The sequence below is a fragment of the Nicotiana tabacum genome, chromosome 12 (genome assembly GCF_000715075.1).
Source record: "Nicotiana tabacum cultivar K326 chromosome 12, ASM71507v2, whole genome shotgun sequence".
In the NCBI taxonomy this organism is placed as follows: domain Eukaryota; kingdom Viridiplantae; phylum Streptophyta; class Magnoliopsida; order Solanales; family Solanaceae; genus Nicotiana; species Nicotiana tabacum.
In genome coordinates this window covers 45,173,833-45,192,424 of record NC_134091.1, presented here as the reverse complement: position 1 = coordinate 45,192,424, position 18,592 = coordinate 45,173,833, and the positions used below count along the sequence as shown (strand labels likewise).

General features: G+C 33.8%; 2 protein-coding genes across 2 annotated transcripts; both read right to left on the bottom strand.

Annotated features, from left to right (window-relative positions):
* Positions 1-1,201: 1,201 nt before the first annotated feature.
* Positions 1,202-3,955, bottom strand: LOC107806889 (uncharacterized). The gene is made up of 4 exons (XM_016631162.2): positions 3,558-3,955; positions 3,340-3,455; positions 2,758-3,144; positions 1,202-1,486 (listed from the first exon to the last, which is right to left on the bottom strand). Exons 1-4 carry the CDS (start codon positions 3,694-3,696, stop codon positions 1,424-1,426), a joined length of 705 nt encoding a protein of 234 aa, XP_016486648.1. The 5' UTR covers positions 3,697-3,955; the 3' UTR covers positions 1,202-1,423.
* A 5,246-nt stretch (positions 3,956-9,201) lies between these two features.
* LOC107806890 (G-box-binding factor 4) lies at positions 9,202-15,226 on the bottom strand. The gene is made up of 4 exons (XM_016631163.2): positions 14,251-15,226; positions 14,094-14,165; positions 12,369-12,398; positions 9,202-9,636 (listed from the first exon to the last, which is right to left on the bottom strand). The coding sequence occupies exons 1-4, from the start codon at positions 14,956-14,958 to the stop codon at positions 9,556-9,558; spliced, it is 891 nt and encodes a 296-aa protein (XP_016486649.1). The 5' UTR covers positions 14,959-15,226; the 3' UTR covers positions 9,202-9,555.
* Positions 15,227-18,592: the final 3,366 nt, after the last annotated feature.

The following is an 18,592-nucleotide window of genomic DNA, read 5'->3' as shown; positions in this document are numbered from 1 at the left end:
GCTTGGTTACTTGAAGTCCATATTAAGGAGTAAGGAGGGCTTGAATAGTACCTTATTGTAAAAATAGCACGGGCTAGCATATAGTGGATCCATATTGTATTGACCAGAAAATAGAATTACAAATCTAAACCAAACTCTCAAAGTAGCAACAACCAAATGAAAACTTAAAAGAGGAAAATGAAAAAGAAGAATGGAGAGAGGTTCCAGAGTGCTCCAACAAGAGCTAAGCCAAAATAAAGAAAAGACTTCTATTCGTATACCCCTACACTTCCATGAGCTGATAGTTATAGTAACTATAATTCCTCTTGTCCAGTAATTTCTTGACACATGTACCTCAACCTGGATCCCAATTGTAGTCCAATAACCTCTTATTGGGATGTTTCACATTCTGACCCGTGCGTAACTCATTCTCAGGCCCAAGTACTTCATTTTTAACATAGCCAGTTTTTGGACTGATAATTCAAAAATAGTCAACGTTTGCAAAGTTATTAAAAAATAGCCACTATTTTACTGCAACACGGACCGGTCCAGCATAATATACTGGAGATTGGTGCACATGTATATTAACTTTCAGCATATTGGAGCACTTGTGTATGAACTACTAGCATATTATGCTTAACCGGTATATTATACTAAAAATCTAGTATATTATGCTGAAATATTTTATGAATTTTGAACAGTGTTTTCGTTCAGATTTATCTTTACATGAAAAGTGGCTAAATTTTAATTATTTTTGAAACTGTGGCTATTTTTCAATTACCTCTTGTAAATCTGGCTATTTTTGAATTTCTCACTACTTAATTGATACTCCCTCCAGTCCACTTTAATTAATTTTGGATTATTTTCACACATATTAAAAAATTTACCTATTAGCATTAGCTATTTTTGAATTTCTCACTACTTAATTGATACTCCCTCCAGTCCACTTTAATTAATTTTGGATTATTTTCACACATATTAAAAAATTTACCTATTAGCATTAGCTAACAATAAAAATGATTATATTAACCTTAATTTGTTCATTGAAAGTATAACAATAAGGCTCTTTACTTCAAGAGAAACTTTATAAAAAAAAGTTAATTCTTTTTTGATATCTGAAAAATCAAATATTATTGACAAAACAAAAGTCAAAAAATTAATTAAAGTGGATAAGAGGGAGTGAAAAAAAAACAGAAAGGAGTAAAATGATTACGTGCCAAAATTAAAAAGAGAAGAAGAAAAAGCTAATAAATGATTCCAAAGTATGGTCAAAGGATAGAAATATTACTCTGCTAAATACTAATACTACATGGACCTAATCACGATGATCATCACCCCCTTTAACGCAACTTTAGATTCAAACCTACATCCCCAAAGTGGACTCTCTCATTGTACATAATAATACTGAATTGCAAAGATTTCTTTCTTTCTTCTTTTGCACTGTCTAAAGCAGCATTAAGAATATTGCACAGCACAAAGCTCTTTGAATTGCTGAAAACCCCACCACCTGCATTTCCAAATTCCAAACCCCAAAACAAAAAACAATTAAATGAATGTACAAAAATAATTAACAATAGATGAGAAATAATGAATCCAATCAACACCATCATCATCAGCCTCTTTATTGTACTTAGCCACGAATAAAAGTAACAGTTCTCACTTTTCTTGTAATCTAGTACTATCAATCTCTACTTCTGTTTTTTAAACTGAATATTTCTCCTAAAATGTTTTTTTCCATTGTTTTCCCGAAATGGTTAATAAATTTTCGACCCCGTAGAGATATTTTATAATATACATTTTAATCACAATTTTTTGGGACTAGGAAAAAACAAGACCAAATTCAACTAATATTCTTAAGTAGATTTAGGATTTTAGATCACAAAATTAATCATTGATTACTATGGTTTATAGGTTTTTTTTTTTTGCTAAACAAGGTTTCTAATAAAAATAGGTAAGGAAGAAAATAAAAAAGCGAGGCAGTCAGACTGAAGAAAGTCCAAAATTTCCGCCTTTAAAAGCAATAAAAATAATTTCTGGATTGCAAAATTAAATAAAGCAAGCACTTTCTTCCCTAATCTTAACCAACTTTACAACCTCTTCCTTTTGCTTTCTTTTACCTTTTACTTTTTTTGACATGGCTCACTACTTTGAAATACACTACCCCTTAACAAGAATTAATGTCATTACTTCCAAATTTATGACCAACTATTTAGCATACGCCTTTACCAAAATCTATTTTCTAAGCAGCAAGTTCTAAACCAATCTTATTCACTATCCAAATGAACTCAACTAATTTGCTCCATTTTCTTCTGAAACATAACTGAATTACTCTCTCTATTCCAATTTAGACAACAGTATCTCATTTGAGACAACAACAATAACTAAAAATCCAGTGTGTAATTTCACATGGGAGGATGTGATGTACACAGTTTTACCCTTACCTTGCCCTGCCTTGCGAAGTTAGAGGGCACGTTATGTACACAGCCTATAGTACACAACTTTTACAAGTTTTTAAGACTTCCAATATATTCTTGAGATCTTTTAACTGTTGATTTTTATTAATATTTTGTGTTTCAACTATTACCTTACCATTTTCTTTTTTTAATTTATATAAAATCGACAGTGTAATTTTGTTTAAAACTATTAGTAGCTAATTTTAACCCGTAATACCAGGTTAGTGGTAACTATTTCTCTTAATTATTTACATAAATTTTACGCCAAAGTTAAACTTATTAATTTAGCATGCAAGTCAAACTATATTGTGTAACAGTAATTTACCTGCATTACATGGTGAGCAGAACCAGAAGTAGGCAAAGGACGAATAGTAGCAGAGTCTACTTCACCAGTGGGCAAAGGAACCGCCGGATTGCTATTAATAAACGGAATATCACCACCTTTTTCCGGCAACATTGGTCCATTAGCAGGAAATAATGCACTAGGTGCAGGGCTAGGGGATGTGGTTTCTCGCGGCTGAAACGGCCATGGGTATGCCGGAGAAGATGACACAACGCCACCAGATACCACCGGTGGAGATCCCGCCGGTGGCTGCTCCGGCGCCGGAGTTGAAAGAGAGACCTTAATTGCTAGCTTTTGGCCTTGTAAACATGCTGCATTGGATCCATTGTTGAATGAGAAGTAAAAGTAACCTGGTCTTGATGGGTGCCACTGCATTCATTTTAACAGAATTAAATTCATCATAAACAATAAAAAGGATCAAATCCTTTAGCTGATTTTTAACACCCTTTTGAATTCTAGCCGTGAATCTTAAAAATTTCTGAAGAAATTGAAGGTATATACAAGAAAGTTGAGACTTAACACACACACACACACACATGAACAGGAACTGAAAGAGGAACTTACAGTGTAAGACTTGGAATCAGATTTAGTAAGAAGTGTAGCTTGAGTGAAATTGCAGACATTGAAGGCATTTTGGTTCTGGAAAATGTAGAGATTGTACTGATACTTGTTCTTGAATACTGAAGAGAAAAAAAAACTTAGAGTAAAAAATTTTGGTCAACTCAAAAACTACCAATAACAGCAAAATGGCTCATAATTGAATGACTGCTAGTACAACTTACTAATGGAATCTCCAATTTGGACTGTTGGGTTTTTCCATTCTGAAACTCCATCAACTACTACAGTTGCACTATGAGAAAGCTGAAAAATTACACTTTCAAGAATGAAGAAAAACACCCAAAACATTGAGACAAGTCCCATGAAAATTGGTGCTAAATTCTTAGTCCTAAGTGAGGAAAGAAAGAAAGGGTATTAAAGAGAGTAACAGTTAGTGTAAGCTTTAATACTATCTTTTTGAGGTTGAGAATCCAATTTAATGGAGGAAAAAGAGAGTGATACAGAAAAGTATAAATACACAGAGAAAGAGAAAAATGGAGAGCAACAGAGGTGTTAAAGAGAGTTGTCAGATGTATTGGGCTTTTCACGGGAAGAGAGTTTTGAATGGTGTACAGATATTGAAATTTTGGGGAATGTGTATATTAGCACTAGTACTAGTACTAGTACTATTATAGAGGAGTAATTATTTTTTTTTATTTTTAAGTTTTTACAGTAAAAGTTGGAATGATTTTGTCTGCGCAAAATAAATATTTAACAAACAAAAAGATGCTTTCTTTTTAGGAAAAGTGGAACATGGAATTATGATGATTTTGGGTAGATGGTGATGAGTTATGAGTTATGAGTGATGATGGGGATTATTATTTCAAAATGATTAGTTTTGTGATTATGAATTTATTACTCTATTATTATTATTTCCCTTTTCTTAGGGGTCTTGGGGAACCCAAATTTTATTTGTTTAAAACTTTTGAGTACCATTTTTTAAAATTACTTGAGCCGTTGCTTGTGGATTTTCTAGGTTTATATTACTTTTTACTAGGTTGTGGGTTGTCACATGTTAATGCTTAGAAAAAGTTGCTAATTGGTACTACTACTATCGTTTTTTAGGCAGAAGCATTCACAATATTGAGGTCCAAAGGTGTCGATCAGAAATTACTGTGTCCATGTCATGAGTGAACTATTATCCTACTAATATCAGTAAGTTCCTAAAAATGATTATTGTTGATTCTATTAGCTAACTTAATAAAGAAAGAAATGCTCCTCAATCATCTTGGTATATATATTTAACTATAAACTTATTCCATCTTTATAAGTTATTATTATTTTACAAATCTTCAAGCTTTAAAAAAATTAGTAAGAACACATAAACTTTTGTAGATTTAAGAGTTTTTTAAATTTTTTTCCAAAGGTATATATTCTTAAGTTTATTCTATAAACACAATCACGCATGGGTAGCTAACTAACAAAAATCTTTTTCTTGCCCAAGGAAAAAATATAAATTCGGCTATTTCTTTAATTGATTGAAATACTATATGAATTGTAAAATAACTCAAAAATATAAATAGCTCAACGACTTCATTAAGGTGCAGATATATTTTAGATTCGTATCAATTATTACTGAATTTATATTCCACGATTGTAAATAAATTGTGGTATTCATATTCCTAGCATTCAGTAATGAGGCTAATTATATCTCTTTCGTATTCTTCAGCCACGCACACTATATGTACTAAATTTAGTATATCTTTCTCTAAGAAGTTTAATTGTTCTATTTTTAAATGTTTAAGGCTCATTATTTCTATTTCATGTAATTGCTTTCTATTTTTTATAAAATAGCAAATTACATGTCCACCGAAAACAAACATGCTAATTTGTTATATCTTTCTGTATGAAGTTTGATTGTTCTATGCTTAAATATTTAAGGCTCAGTGGTTTCTAATTTTATGTAGTTACTTTTTTTATATAATTTTCTCATAAAATAGCAAATTATATGTTCACGAAAAATAAATATTTTAACTTTTAAATTACATACTTGAATTGATAGCTATGAAGAAAATTATAAGAACTTTTGTTACTACAAAACTGAAGAATGTCTATTATTAAACTTCAAGAATAAACTAAAAGTCAGAAAATTAAACTCAAAATAAAAGCAAATTTACCTTCGCAAACCTCGACGCTATCAAGAATTTTTGAAAAGGAATATGAAATATTGGCTTCTTTTACAGAAGTGTCCAACTCCTCCTTTATCTAAATGACTTTGGTTTCAAAATTCTAAGCAATATAGGTTGATGAAAGCATTGTCCAACCCGAAAACTAAAAGAGAGTGTTTATGGAGAATAAAAATTGGGTATTAATCGACTTCTTTTTACACACTTTGAAAGGAATATTAAAGAATGCGTTTCCTACTTACTATCTTTTCTTGTCCATTTTAACCTATGAAAATTTACCTCTTTAATATGTATATTAAACAATGAGTTTCCACTTAATGTCTAATTCTTTTTTCCTTTATAACATACGAAAATTTCGACCATATTAGTAGGAATATTAAATAATGAGTTTCTTCTTATGTCTTATTCTTTTTAACTTTTTACCTTGATAAGTTTTACTTTTCCCGCAAGCTATGGGATGGAAGGACTGTTTTTTATGTTATTAATTAAGAAAGAGTTTCCTTTTTATTTTACTGGCAACCTTTTTTTCAAAAAAATAAATACTTTATTTGTATTTATAATTTTATCCAATATAAAATACACCTATAGAGGATAAAAAAGACGAACGACATTTCGCTCAGGAGCTTCGTGCTTTTAATATAGTATAGATAGGGTGTGTTTGGTCTTGGAATATATATATTTTTTTGGAAAATAAGTGGATTTTTTTTACTTATTTTCTGATGTTTGGTTAGGTAACAGAAAATACTTTTAGAAAATTTATAATTTAGGCAAATAGTATATGAGGCGAAATAGATAAAGGCGGGGGAGGACGGTAGGTCGAGGTCTAGGGATCGGGTTGGCGGTAAGAGGGGGGGGGATAGCGGGATAGCGGTGGGAGTGGGGAATATGGTGGAAAAGTTGAGAAAAGGTTTTGAAAAATATTTTCACTCCTTTTGATAAGAGAGTTATTTTTGTCTAATTGGAGAAAAATGAGTTCATGAGAAAAATATTTTCCAAAATATTTAAGTCAACCAAACATGAGAAAATTGAAAAATATTTTACAGAAAATTAATATTTTTCCCATACCCAAACACACCCATAATCTGCCATTTTTTAAGTTATAAATCTGCCCTTTTAAGTTATAATTATCTGCTTTACTCTAAATTCAGAGAGCATTTTTAGGTTTAAAATGATTTCTTAATGGAAAAATGATTTTATTTTGTGTTTGCACAAGTTCCGGCTAACCTTGACCGGTTTTTGCCCAAATTGATATTCAAGAATATCTAGTGTGAAAGTTGAGTGATTTTTTTGGTTTGAACTATTAGTTTAAAGATTTCCCTATAATTAGACTTATATAAGTTTAATGAGACTCTACGTAATTAATGTAACCTCATACTTTACTATTGAAAGCATTTGGATATATACCTATATTTTTCACAAACGTACAAGTTTAAACCTCTACTTTATCCAAAATAATGTCCATGCATATGTTTTCAAATTCAATTGCTTAAAGAAAGAAAGAAAAAGAAAAAAGAGAGAAATTAACGAACACTACCTTCAAGTATAAAATAAATGGAAAAGGAAGAAAAAGAAAAACTCGGTTATCCGAAAGTAATAATAGGTCAAACAATAGGTCAACTTAAATCTAGAGCACAGTGAAAAAGTAAGAAATGTAGAATAAATAACATGACTGGATTAGAACTTAGAAGAGCCAAGAAAAGAAATCCAACCCTCTATCTGCCGCAAGCATGAGACACTATGCTTCTTCACTAGCTATAACATCTACCAAATGGCTGACCAACACCAGTTTCTAGTTATGCTCATTAATTAATGAATCATTTCTTTTAAAACTAATTAGTTTAACGAGATGAACTTTTGGATTTAATTAAGAAACAAAGGTTATAATTTTGGTGGCCTAAAACATTAAAAGAATAAAAAGTCAATAAGTATATACCAAGACAACGAACTAGAAGACAAAAAACAAGTACTGCTCCGAGGACCTTTGAAATGTCCAATTCTTTTGCCAGGAACAGAAGCAGAAGTGCTTTGTCTGGTTGATGGAGATGGAGTATATATATATATATATATATATATATATATATATATATATATATATATATATGTGCTTCTTTTTGGAAACTCATCTCTAATTGAGTCTATGTTTTGCCAACTCTTTAGTTACTGTTTTTAGGGAACAAAGAAAGGAAGACATGAATGGGGAAGTACAAGATACTACGCATGCAATTTAAGATAGCACACATGGGTTGTCCTCTATTGCTTGGTGTATAATGTATTGTTGCACTTGGTTTTGACTTTTACTTATAAAAGCTGGCAAAAATGGGTAAATACATATTTACACAAAATCAATCAATTTAATATTAGCAACTAGAAATTAAAGTGAGAATACACATCATTTAATTTTGTGTATGAAAAACATGTGCCTTGCATTGATAGATTTGATATAAATATCCTATATGAGTAAATTTTTGCATCAAAAATGGTCGCCGGTCCGTGAATCACTATCTCAGTAGTTGCAATTATTAGTTTGACCGCGAGTATTTGCAAATATTTTGATTTCAACTAAAAGGTGCATTTCAGGTGAAATATTAGTTTTTTTCCCCCCACAAATTTTCAACATTCATAAACTTTAATTCTTTCCGAGTGAAGTTCACATCCAAGTAAAGTGACTCCAATTTTGACCTCATGGATAATTTGATCTCTCGCAGCCTTTTAGCCTTTATTTTCATATTCTAGGAACGTGACAAATAAAAATCACATAAGGAATGTGGCTTTTAAGAAAAGAAGAGTTGGGTAAAATGTTGGGCTATAAATTATAGCATAGGTGTGACAGTCAAAATTGTATTTACCATGTATGGCATAAGCCAAAGCTTGTTGCTATCTTTACATTTAATTTCATTTTAGAAATTACATCACTGATTCAAGCTACTAAACTAGAAAGTATGTGAAATGTTATGCGTCAAAGTAGTGCGGCAAGAAAAGTGGTATATTAACTGAACCTAAAGAAAACTTAGTCTAACACTAATATTTTTCCTAGTGATAGCAAATCTTTTCCCGTGCTTTATTTATTTGTAGACATTTTTGTTTATTCACGAGCAATGCCCCAAAGTTTTATATACTCAGATTTCATATAGAGGCTCATGACTTGACAATAGGTTAGTTTATAGACACTTCGAAACCAAACTCCTTATTTAGTTTGCCTGCCAAAATTTAATAAAGACTTTGTTGATATAATTTTAATTATTAAGAGTAGTTTAAACCTCCAACTAGCTAGTGTATGGTTCGCTCAACGGGTAGTAAGAGTTGAGTGTCACTTACATCCCACCACAAGGCATTCCTATGTCAATAATATGAAGTTTATATTGGGACAATACATATTTCAATCCTTGAACTCGTTCGATTATTATTCTAGAATAATAGTAAAACTTTGTGGGGGTCATAACCCCCTTGTATTTGTTGGAAGTGGGATTATTATAACCAGTACTAGTTTTAAAAAGATTAGTGCAAACACCGAACCAATCACGTTTCCGTAATTTTTCTTATACTATTTTTTTCCATGCATTAACCCTTTATTGGCCTAGGGGTTGAGCCGCCCTTGTTAAGAATGCTTGTGTAATCATCCTGTATGTTGAGCAAAGGAAAGCATGAGACGACATCACTGATCAGTCTTGCGAGTGCAAGCTATAACGAGCCATTGACAAACAAGTACAAAATGTTAGTCCGGATTTCATTCCCATGCTTTACTGGTATCAAATCTAACAAATCAGGCATTTGCATTCTAAAACCCCTATAACTACAAACCCAACAAAAATACTTGTGCTAACTTAAGTGAACTCCCTCCGCTAAATAAATAGAAGATCCCGTTATAGATTTTCCAGGACATGATACTATACAATACTGCCCTTCACAAAGGAAGTGTTACCACTCGGAAAGAATAACCATCTGCTAAATTAACCGACTTGATGTTATATCACTTACCCCAGCACGATTAGGCTCCTTTATTCTGAACTTATATCAGAAGGCATTCATTTTGAACTCATGCCTGATGCACTATGTTACATTACCACTGCATGGAACAAACTCTTCGCAGGACACGAGGTGGTTTTCGCTTATCCACAACTGGAATCACTTTCTCTATTAACTGCAGGAAAAACAACAGAGAAGTCAAGAATATTAAATGTGCTACCTTTACGCTGCTAGTAGGTCAAGAGCACAAGGAAATTGCCTTTCTGTTAGCCATGTTGCTAATGTTATTCTTCCAGGCATCAATATGCTTAATGACAATGGCATAGTTAGCTGCTCAAACAAGCCATAATTCTCATGCATTCAAACAGGGAAGCAGTAACACACACAATATAAACTGAACTTTACCTTTAGTTACAAGTGAACGACTACACAATGAATCCATTGCTAAAGAAAGAAAACCACCATAATAGAGGTAACAATTGCTCTATCATTTCATGCACTGTTCCCCACCACATCGCAACCCAATATATAACTAGGGGAAAGATGGATGAGGTCCAAAAGCACATAGTACCACCTTCGGATGTGAAAACCAAAAAGATCCATTCCAAGATGGAACTATCATCTTGCATGGCCATTCTCTATCCAGTCTCTAGTTCTGCTAGTTCAACTATTTGTTGTATTTGAAATAATTAGCAAACGTCGAAATATACTTTTAAAGCCAGAAAATGAAAAGGAAAGAAATTATGGCTCATATTATTATCCCTCAAGCCGAATGGAAGATGGAATAATGTGTTCACAAGGGAGCTCAAACTCACGGAACCTATGAATAACTCAAAGACATACATTACAACTTTTTTCTACTACAGGGCTTTGAATACTATGAGAAAGCAAGGCCAGAATATTACACACATAAAAAGTGGAAAGACTCTATTATCACATGTCACTAAACATTTTCTCATAAAGAGATTATCTTTTTCCTCTTTAGGAAAATAATTACACATTTCGGGAAATGTAAAAGAATCCAAAAAGAGCTTGTGAATTTCACAAAAAAGTAATATATAGGATTATTTGGAAAACAATTTATAAGAAGTCTGGAACTTTGTTTTTGTGTTATGATTTTTAGTGGATTTATTCAAAAAAATCTTAAAGGTTTCCTATTTTTGTTAGTATCAAGAAATCTAAATATCTTTACTCATGTTTCATTATTGAAAGGCTTCCCGAATAGCTTGGAGTCATTCAGCATTGATCTATCCGATACTTCCTTTACACTACTTCAAAAACCTAACAACCCAACCATACAGATATGTAAAATGTAGGAGTTTCACTCGTAGCAGGGAAATGGATGTGGTACCTTTTATATATAAAGCTATCTTTCATTTTCAAAAGATTCATCTAACAATATTAGAAAACAATACATCAGGTCATTCTCTTTTTTCTTAATAGATTATACTACTTTTTAAGACGATGGTGTCTAGGCCAACTTGTGTGGACCCCAGCTATTCCACTGGGTATATGCTACCTCTCACCAGCATCGGTACGTAGGGATGGCAAACGGTGCGGGGCGGGTTTTATCTTAACCCACAAAATTTTAACCCGCGTCCACCCGCCCCGCAACTTTTTTCATATTGCTAAACCCGCACCGCCCCATTGGCATCCCTATAGGTACGGCGAAACTCCATCACCAAGGCTTAGACGGATAGGAAGAAATCATCTGATAGTTTTTTGTGTTGAATGAATCTTTTGAAGTTGACATTCACAATAGCTTGGCCAGTGAAACTAAAGGGCCATCCTCAGCTTTTTCACATGGGCTCCTAAATTAATTTCAAACAAGTCGAACCATCCATTTTCTGAGGTATTAGGACTTAGTTCCGATTAGATACACACATAGGCTCATAAAATCCGTAGCAGTTCAAATGCCAAATTTTGATCCAACGTTTAGACCCTACATTGATAGCAGAAACTACAACGGGTGAAAAAGAGTTTTCTTACTACAAGAAGAGTGACAGCCCACGAATGTTTCTAAAATGAAGTGAGAATTTCATGAGTAATTTTTCTCAAAAAGGCTGAAAAAGACTTGTCTATCCAGAATCCACTTTGTTTTCTTGATAAGTGATCCTCAACTACAGGGAACTGAAACAAAACTCTTGTCCACAAACTGTGCTATTAGTTTTGCCAGATGCCCTTCCCTTTCTTCCAGACCTACCTCTTAAACCAGTGACTCTCTTTAGATGATCTTATATCCTGCTAGGGTTGGAGAATTTAACTGTCATAGAATTCAAAAGGTAGGTCTCTCAAGAAAAGGGATTTCAAGGACAAGGAAAGCAATTTTCTTGCATGAACTTGTTGATCGGGAGAAAAAAGAAAGTTAAATGGGAAATGATTGAAGGAGAAGGCTCCTAAATTCCTGCAATTTTTATAGGATTTGATGAGCAAGAGAAACAGAAAAACAACAAAAGCCTCAAAGAGTGGATCCAGCAACTTTTCTGCCTATTAAATACATGAAAACACAGAGCGTTAACTTTCCTCACACTATCCAAGACTTATCCCATCAACTAAATGGAATTCATTAGAGCTAGAAGTCCATATTTCTGACTTATACTTTGCTGCACAGTGTCTATAATAGCTAAGAAATCTAATGATGGCCTTGATTATACTCATCATTTTGCAATAAAGGAACCAAGAAATTTCCAGGTTTCTTCTACACATTTAAGCTGGCAGTAGTAACTAAGCATGTGGTTAGAAGCAAAGAATGTCTCCAACAGTAAGAAAGGGGTAGTTGATCTGAGCAATGACAGAGAAGGTGGATGCACCTTAGCGACAACTCTCTAATCAAAGTACTTGATATGACGAAACACTATGAACCATTTAACCACAACAAATAGGGAATAGAATAGCAACAGAAATTACCTGCTTATAGTGTGCTCTGGTTAGCTCTTCCTGAAAATTATCATTAAGAGAAGTACTTGTGTTACTCAGAGAATCAAATCAACAAAACAATTACATACAGAAAAGCAGAGGAACATATATTGGACCTATTAAGTGCTTACAGAATGGTACAGCACTGCAAAAAATTGATTATCAAACAGGCAACTTTCTCTAGCTAAAGATAAGTTCTCGCCTCAAACACATACCCTGTTTACTACTAATCAAAATGCCGAGTCCAGGACCATGAAGAAGCAATGGTTACTTAATGCATCAGTAAACAATTAGCCTTTGTAAGGAAATTGCTCATTACTTCTCTAGACTATACTCAAACAACCCAAAAAGAAAATCCAAAGAACACACTTTTAATTTCATATCAGACAGGCCATAATATGAAACAAAACAGTACTAGATTGTATGCTTTCAGCTACTATCCAACTAACCACAGAGAACGAGATGCCTAGTGGATGTTTCCCTAAAAAGTTAATAGATAAACGTAGCTTTTTAGGCAGTCAAAGAACTAAGTAGAATAGAAGAGTAGTATTGAACTTCCACTTCAAGATCACCAATACATCAATATTCCCCAAAGTATTTCTATAGTCAAACTAATATTCCATTTGCAAACACTGGTCCTTCCTGTATCTTTGGAAGCACTCTTAATCACGTAAGGGGTCGTTTAGTGGGCTGCAAAAGAAAAAATAATTCCACTATAAAGTTCCACATTATTCATATAATGTTTCATTTGAAACATAAGACTTTGCATTACTTAATAATACACAATTCCCTTGGAAAACTGGAACCAACAATTTGCCAACAATAAGCACTTGTAAATGATTAACAAGCTTCTTTTTATTTTTTCTTTGAGCCGGGGATCTATCAGAAACAGCCTCTCAATCTTCACAAGGTAGGGGTAAGTTCTGCGTAAACCCTCCCCAGACCCTACTATGTGGTATTACATTTTTTTTTTTTTTTTTCTGTTGTTGTTGCTGGTAAGCATGATAATCTAGATGTTAGAATGTATTCCATCAGAAAATCAATAGTTTGACCTAAAATCTTTGGACTAAGTGAAACTAATATTAGTATAATCTACCTCTTAGAAGTAGCATCCTGCGCCTGCAGCAATACTGGAGACTCTTACCCGTAATTATTTCTTTTCACTCAGAAAAGTGTTTACAATAAAGTGGTCATCCTTAATTACCAAAAGTCATGAAGATTGATTTTCATCAAGTTCACATAAGGAAGACTTTCCCCTCTTCAGCTATTCTCCCTGTTCCCCAATTTCATTGTTAATGCGCATTTAGTAGATTAAAAAAGAAAGGTATCCAGTGAGCTTATGGAGCCAAAACACAAATTCACTGAAAGTTTATAGAAAAGCTAGGAACTTTTTTTTTTTAGAAAGAAAAAAAGATGGAAACTTGCAGGCTGCAGCTATGGAATTAGACTATTGAAGTGTTGTCTTTGAAATAGCGACAGATGTGGGGGTAGACACAAGACAATCTCTTCTTTGCTATGCTAAGAAGCTGATATATCATATACCTAACCAATTGAATTAGCATTGAACCTTCATTTTCTCAATCAATTCAAAGTCCCAGTATAAACAAATGCAAACAGGTATTTTCCCATACAACTTTAATGCAAATAATCCAAGTGCCATCTTAAATTGAAACAACAACATAGGTCTAGCTGCCAGACAATTTAAAAGTACATTACCTTCTCTTTCAACAGAAGTTCGTTTTCCTCTTCTAATTTAACTGCCATTGACTCAAGTTCCACTTGATAAGCCTGTAACCCATAACCAAAAATCCCAATTCAGCTAAAAGACTAATGGTGGTTACTACAAGCAAGCAACACATAGTACTACATTTACCTGTTTCCGCTCTCTAGACCGGGCAGCTGACTCTCTGTTCTTAATCATCCTCCGTTGCCTCTGCATCGCCGCCTTATCTAAGGGTTCCAAAACCGCCTTCCTCTTCCCTCTTCCAAATCCTGGCACGCTCTGCTGCGGCGTGGCCATGTATGGAGTACTATGATCAAATGCAAAAATTCCACCACTCAACCTTTCAGTCCCTAGTTCAACCTTCACCTCAGGCCCCTGCACAGGCGCCACGGCCTCCTCCTCAACTGCTCCCGCTTTCACCAGAAAATCCTCCAGCGTCATCATCTCCTCTTTACAGCCCGCAACTACTGCCGCCCTTTGCTTTTCCCTCTTCCCTTCCACAATTTCCCTCCACACATCATCCACCGTCCTCCTAACCGGTGGCACCTCACTAGCCGTCACCGCCGTGGCCGGCGGCGTCTCGGAATCACTAATCGGCGTTATTGCTCCGGCAGCATCGAGTAACGTAATCTCCGTGTTCAGTAAAGTATTACTATGACTCTCTCCGTACACATTCCGGAAAATTAAATCAGGCGTCACCGAAGTCGCTTCCAAATTACTACTACTATTATTACTCCCGTTGTTTGAATACTGCAAATCGTGCGGCATCGTCGACGACGAAGACGATGACGACGCGGACGATTTCCTTCGATCAGAATTGCGCGACGCCGATGAAGCCATCAGCTTCATTGACGCCATTTTCAGGCTAGGGTAAAACCGTAAAATTCTTTCGCTTCGATCAAACTTCAAATGTGTATATATAGGTTTGCGTTGTGTATGTGATGATTGTGTAGTGTGAATTGCAATTTGTGATGGGAGAAGAGAAATGCCTAGGGTTTCGAAGTGTAAAAAGGGTTTCCTTTGGAATATTCAACGGATGGAAGCGCGTGAGTAGGAGATACAATTCCAGAATTGGAAGGAGAGAGAGAGAGAGTCGAGAAGAGGAGGGTTCTTGGGTCGTTGCCCAAATTAGAAAGACTCGAGGCAAGCTACTTCTTCAATCTCAAACGTCGTTTGAGGGTATATTGGTGTCGTTTTATTGGCGCAATAAGTAAAGTAATTTTAATATAAAAAACATAGCTAATATAGTACTTTTTCATCTGCATATGAAACTTAGTAGTATTTACTTTAATCTTTGTCCAGTTAATACAACATTTAGTTTTTGGTAGGTATAAATAACTAACACAGCATGGGCTTTTCAAGATTAAAATCTGATATATGATGGGTGTAAGTAAAGCATGTCTAATTATAAAAATTGTCCTTTTACAAATTTAATGGTCCAGCTCTAATGATTGTTAACTCAAATATTATAAATGACATTTTCTATGATCTTCATCTCAAATATTTAATGACATTTTCTATATATATTTAATGACATATTTTCTTCACTTTCCATGCTTATATAAAGGCCTTGTAATAGATAGGAAAATACACACAATTGAAGAAGAAATAAGAATCTCTTCTCTCTTTCTCTATATATCTCTTAGCTTGTTTTTTCTTGTTCCATATTGTTACTTTGAGTTATATTTTATAACACGTTATCAGCACGTGACTCTACCGTCTCAAGAAGCTCTTTGAGAAGACTAAGGTATAATTTTTCTCCTCTTTTAATTATGACTGATATTATGAAAAGAAAGTTTGTTGCCCTTTAAATTTCGGGCAAGAACTATATAACATGGGTGTTGGATGCTGAAATCCATTTAAATGCAATGGGTCTTGGAGACGTCATTAAAGATAGAAATAAAGTATCTACCCAAGACTGTGCCAAGGCCTTGATTTTCTTGCGCCATCACCTTGATGAAGGGTTGAAAATAAATATCTCACAGTCAAAGATCCACATGTTTTGTGAAATGGCTTAAAGGAAAGATATGACAACTTAAAGTTGGTCACTCTTCCACAAGCATGATACGATTGGGCTCATCTAAGGCTCCAAGACTTTAAGTCTGTTTCAGAATATAATTCTGCGATGTTCAGAATTACTTCTAAATTAAAACTTTGTGGAGATAGTATCACAGACTATGATATGCTTGAAAAAATGTTCACAACGTTTCATGCCTCCAATATGGTCCTGCAACAACAATATCGAGAGAAATGTTTCAAGAAGTACTCTGAGTTGATTTCTCTTCTCCTTGTAGCTGAACGAAACAATGACTTGCCCATGAGAAATCACGATAATCGACCCATTGGGTCTACACCATTACCCGACATGAATGGGGTGTATTCCCATTATGCTATTTGTGGCCGTGGCCAAGCAATATTCTTCTTTTATTATGTGTTTATATTATATTATTCCACTTAACATAGAAAATTAGTACCAAACAAACGTTATTTTTTTTTATGTCAATATGACTTAATTATTTAAAGTAGCAACAATATCAATGCCGCACGTTGTTCAAGCAGTTGGTTTGTAAACCTAGTAATCTGAGTTCTAATAAAGCATCATTAACCTTTTCTTCAAGAAGGATGTCAATTAAGAGGTTATATGTATAACTTTGACCATTTTTTATTTAGCATATTTTAGGAAATCTTTTTGTTACTTAACTATTGTATAATATATTATTTATGGTAACTCGTTAATATGACTACAATATTTTGTCATTTTGTTTATTATATACCTTATGAACGTTGGTCATGTTTTTAACGTTTATACAGTTTATTGTCTACGTTTGTGTTTAGTTGCCTTTATTTGCACACTCATTGTTTCATGTGCATTAATATGACTTACGTTTTTCGTCTTTTAAAATCATATGACAACCTAAAAATAATTGTAATATTTATAGCTATGGAATTATTCGTATCATAATCAGAGTTTGCTCGAAATTGTATTAAAAGTCACTATTGAATCATTGGTTTAACTTTATTTTTTTTCTTTTTCTTTGAAAATACTAATATTTATTCATATACTTCTTTTTGTATGTCAAACCATGGGAAGAAAATATGGATATCTCTCAAAGCAAACTTGGATCAAAGTTCAATTGTAAAAATATTTGCTTAATTGATTCATGTGTGACACATACAATATTCAAAGAGAAGAAATATTTCTCTCATTTAAGTATGTGTAAGGCAGATATTACTACAATTTTTGATAGTAGTAATCTAATCGAAGGCTCTGGAAGAGCTAATATAACTCTGCCTAAGGGAGCAATACTTATCATAGAGAATGCAATGTTCTCCTCCAAGTCCAAGAGGAACTTGTTGAGTTTTAAAGATATCCGTCGAAATGAATTTCATATTGAGACAATAGATGAGAATAATCTCGAATATTTCATCATTACCAAGAATGTCTCTGGCCAGAAAAAGGTTATTGAGAAGTTCCCATCTTTATCTTGTGGCCTGTATTGGACAAGAATTAGTGCAATTGAGGCACATTTTATCGTAAACCAAAAGGTTACTGATTTCAATACTTTTGTACTTTGGCATGATCGATTGGGACATCATGCATCAATTATGATGAGACGAATTATAGAAAACGCAAATAGGCATCCATTAAAGAATTTAAAGATTCTTTTAAATAATGAATTTTCTTGCACTTCTTGTTATCAAGGCAAGTTAATTATTAGACCATCACCAACAAAGGTTGGGATTGAGTCCCATGCGTTCTTGGAACGTATGCAAGGGGATATTTATGGACCTATTTACCCACCTAGTGGGTCGTTTAGATATTTTATGGTCTTAATAGATGCATCTTCTAGATGGTCTCATGTGTGCCTATTGTCATCTCGCAACCTGGTATTTGCAAAATTAATGGCATAAATAATCCGATTACGGGCATAATTTCCCGATAATCCAATTAAGTCTATTAGACTTGATAATGCCACTGAGTTTTCATCCCAAGCATTTAATGATTATTGCTTATCAATTGAGATAAAAGTGAAACATTCTGTAACTCATGTTCACACTCAAAATGGCCTTGCAGAATCTTTGATTAAACGTCTGCAATTGATAGCAAGACCATTACTCATGAAAACCAAGTTACCCACTTCAGTTTGGGGTCATGCCATTTTGCATGCAGCAATGTTAATTCGTCTCAGACTGACAAATTATCATAAATATTCCCCGTTACAATTAGTTTTGAGTCATGAACCTAATATATCCCATCTAAGAATTTTTGGATGTGCTGTATATATGCCTGTAGCACCGCCATATCGTACCAAGATGGGTCCCCAAAGAACGTTAAGAATATATGTTGGGTTTGAATCGCCCTCCATTATTCGCTACCTCGAAACATTAACGGGAGATTTGTTCACTGCTCGATTTGCAGATTGTCGATTCGATGAGGCATTTCTCCCAAAATTAGGGGGACAAATTGGTGAAATCAAACGGAAAATTTCGT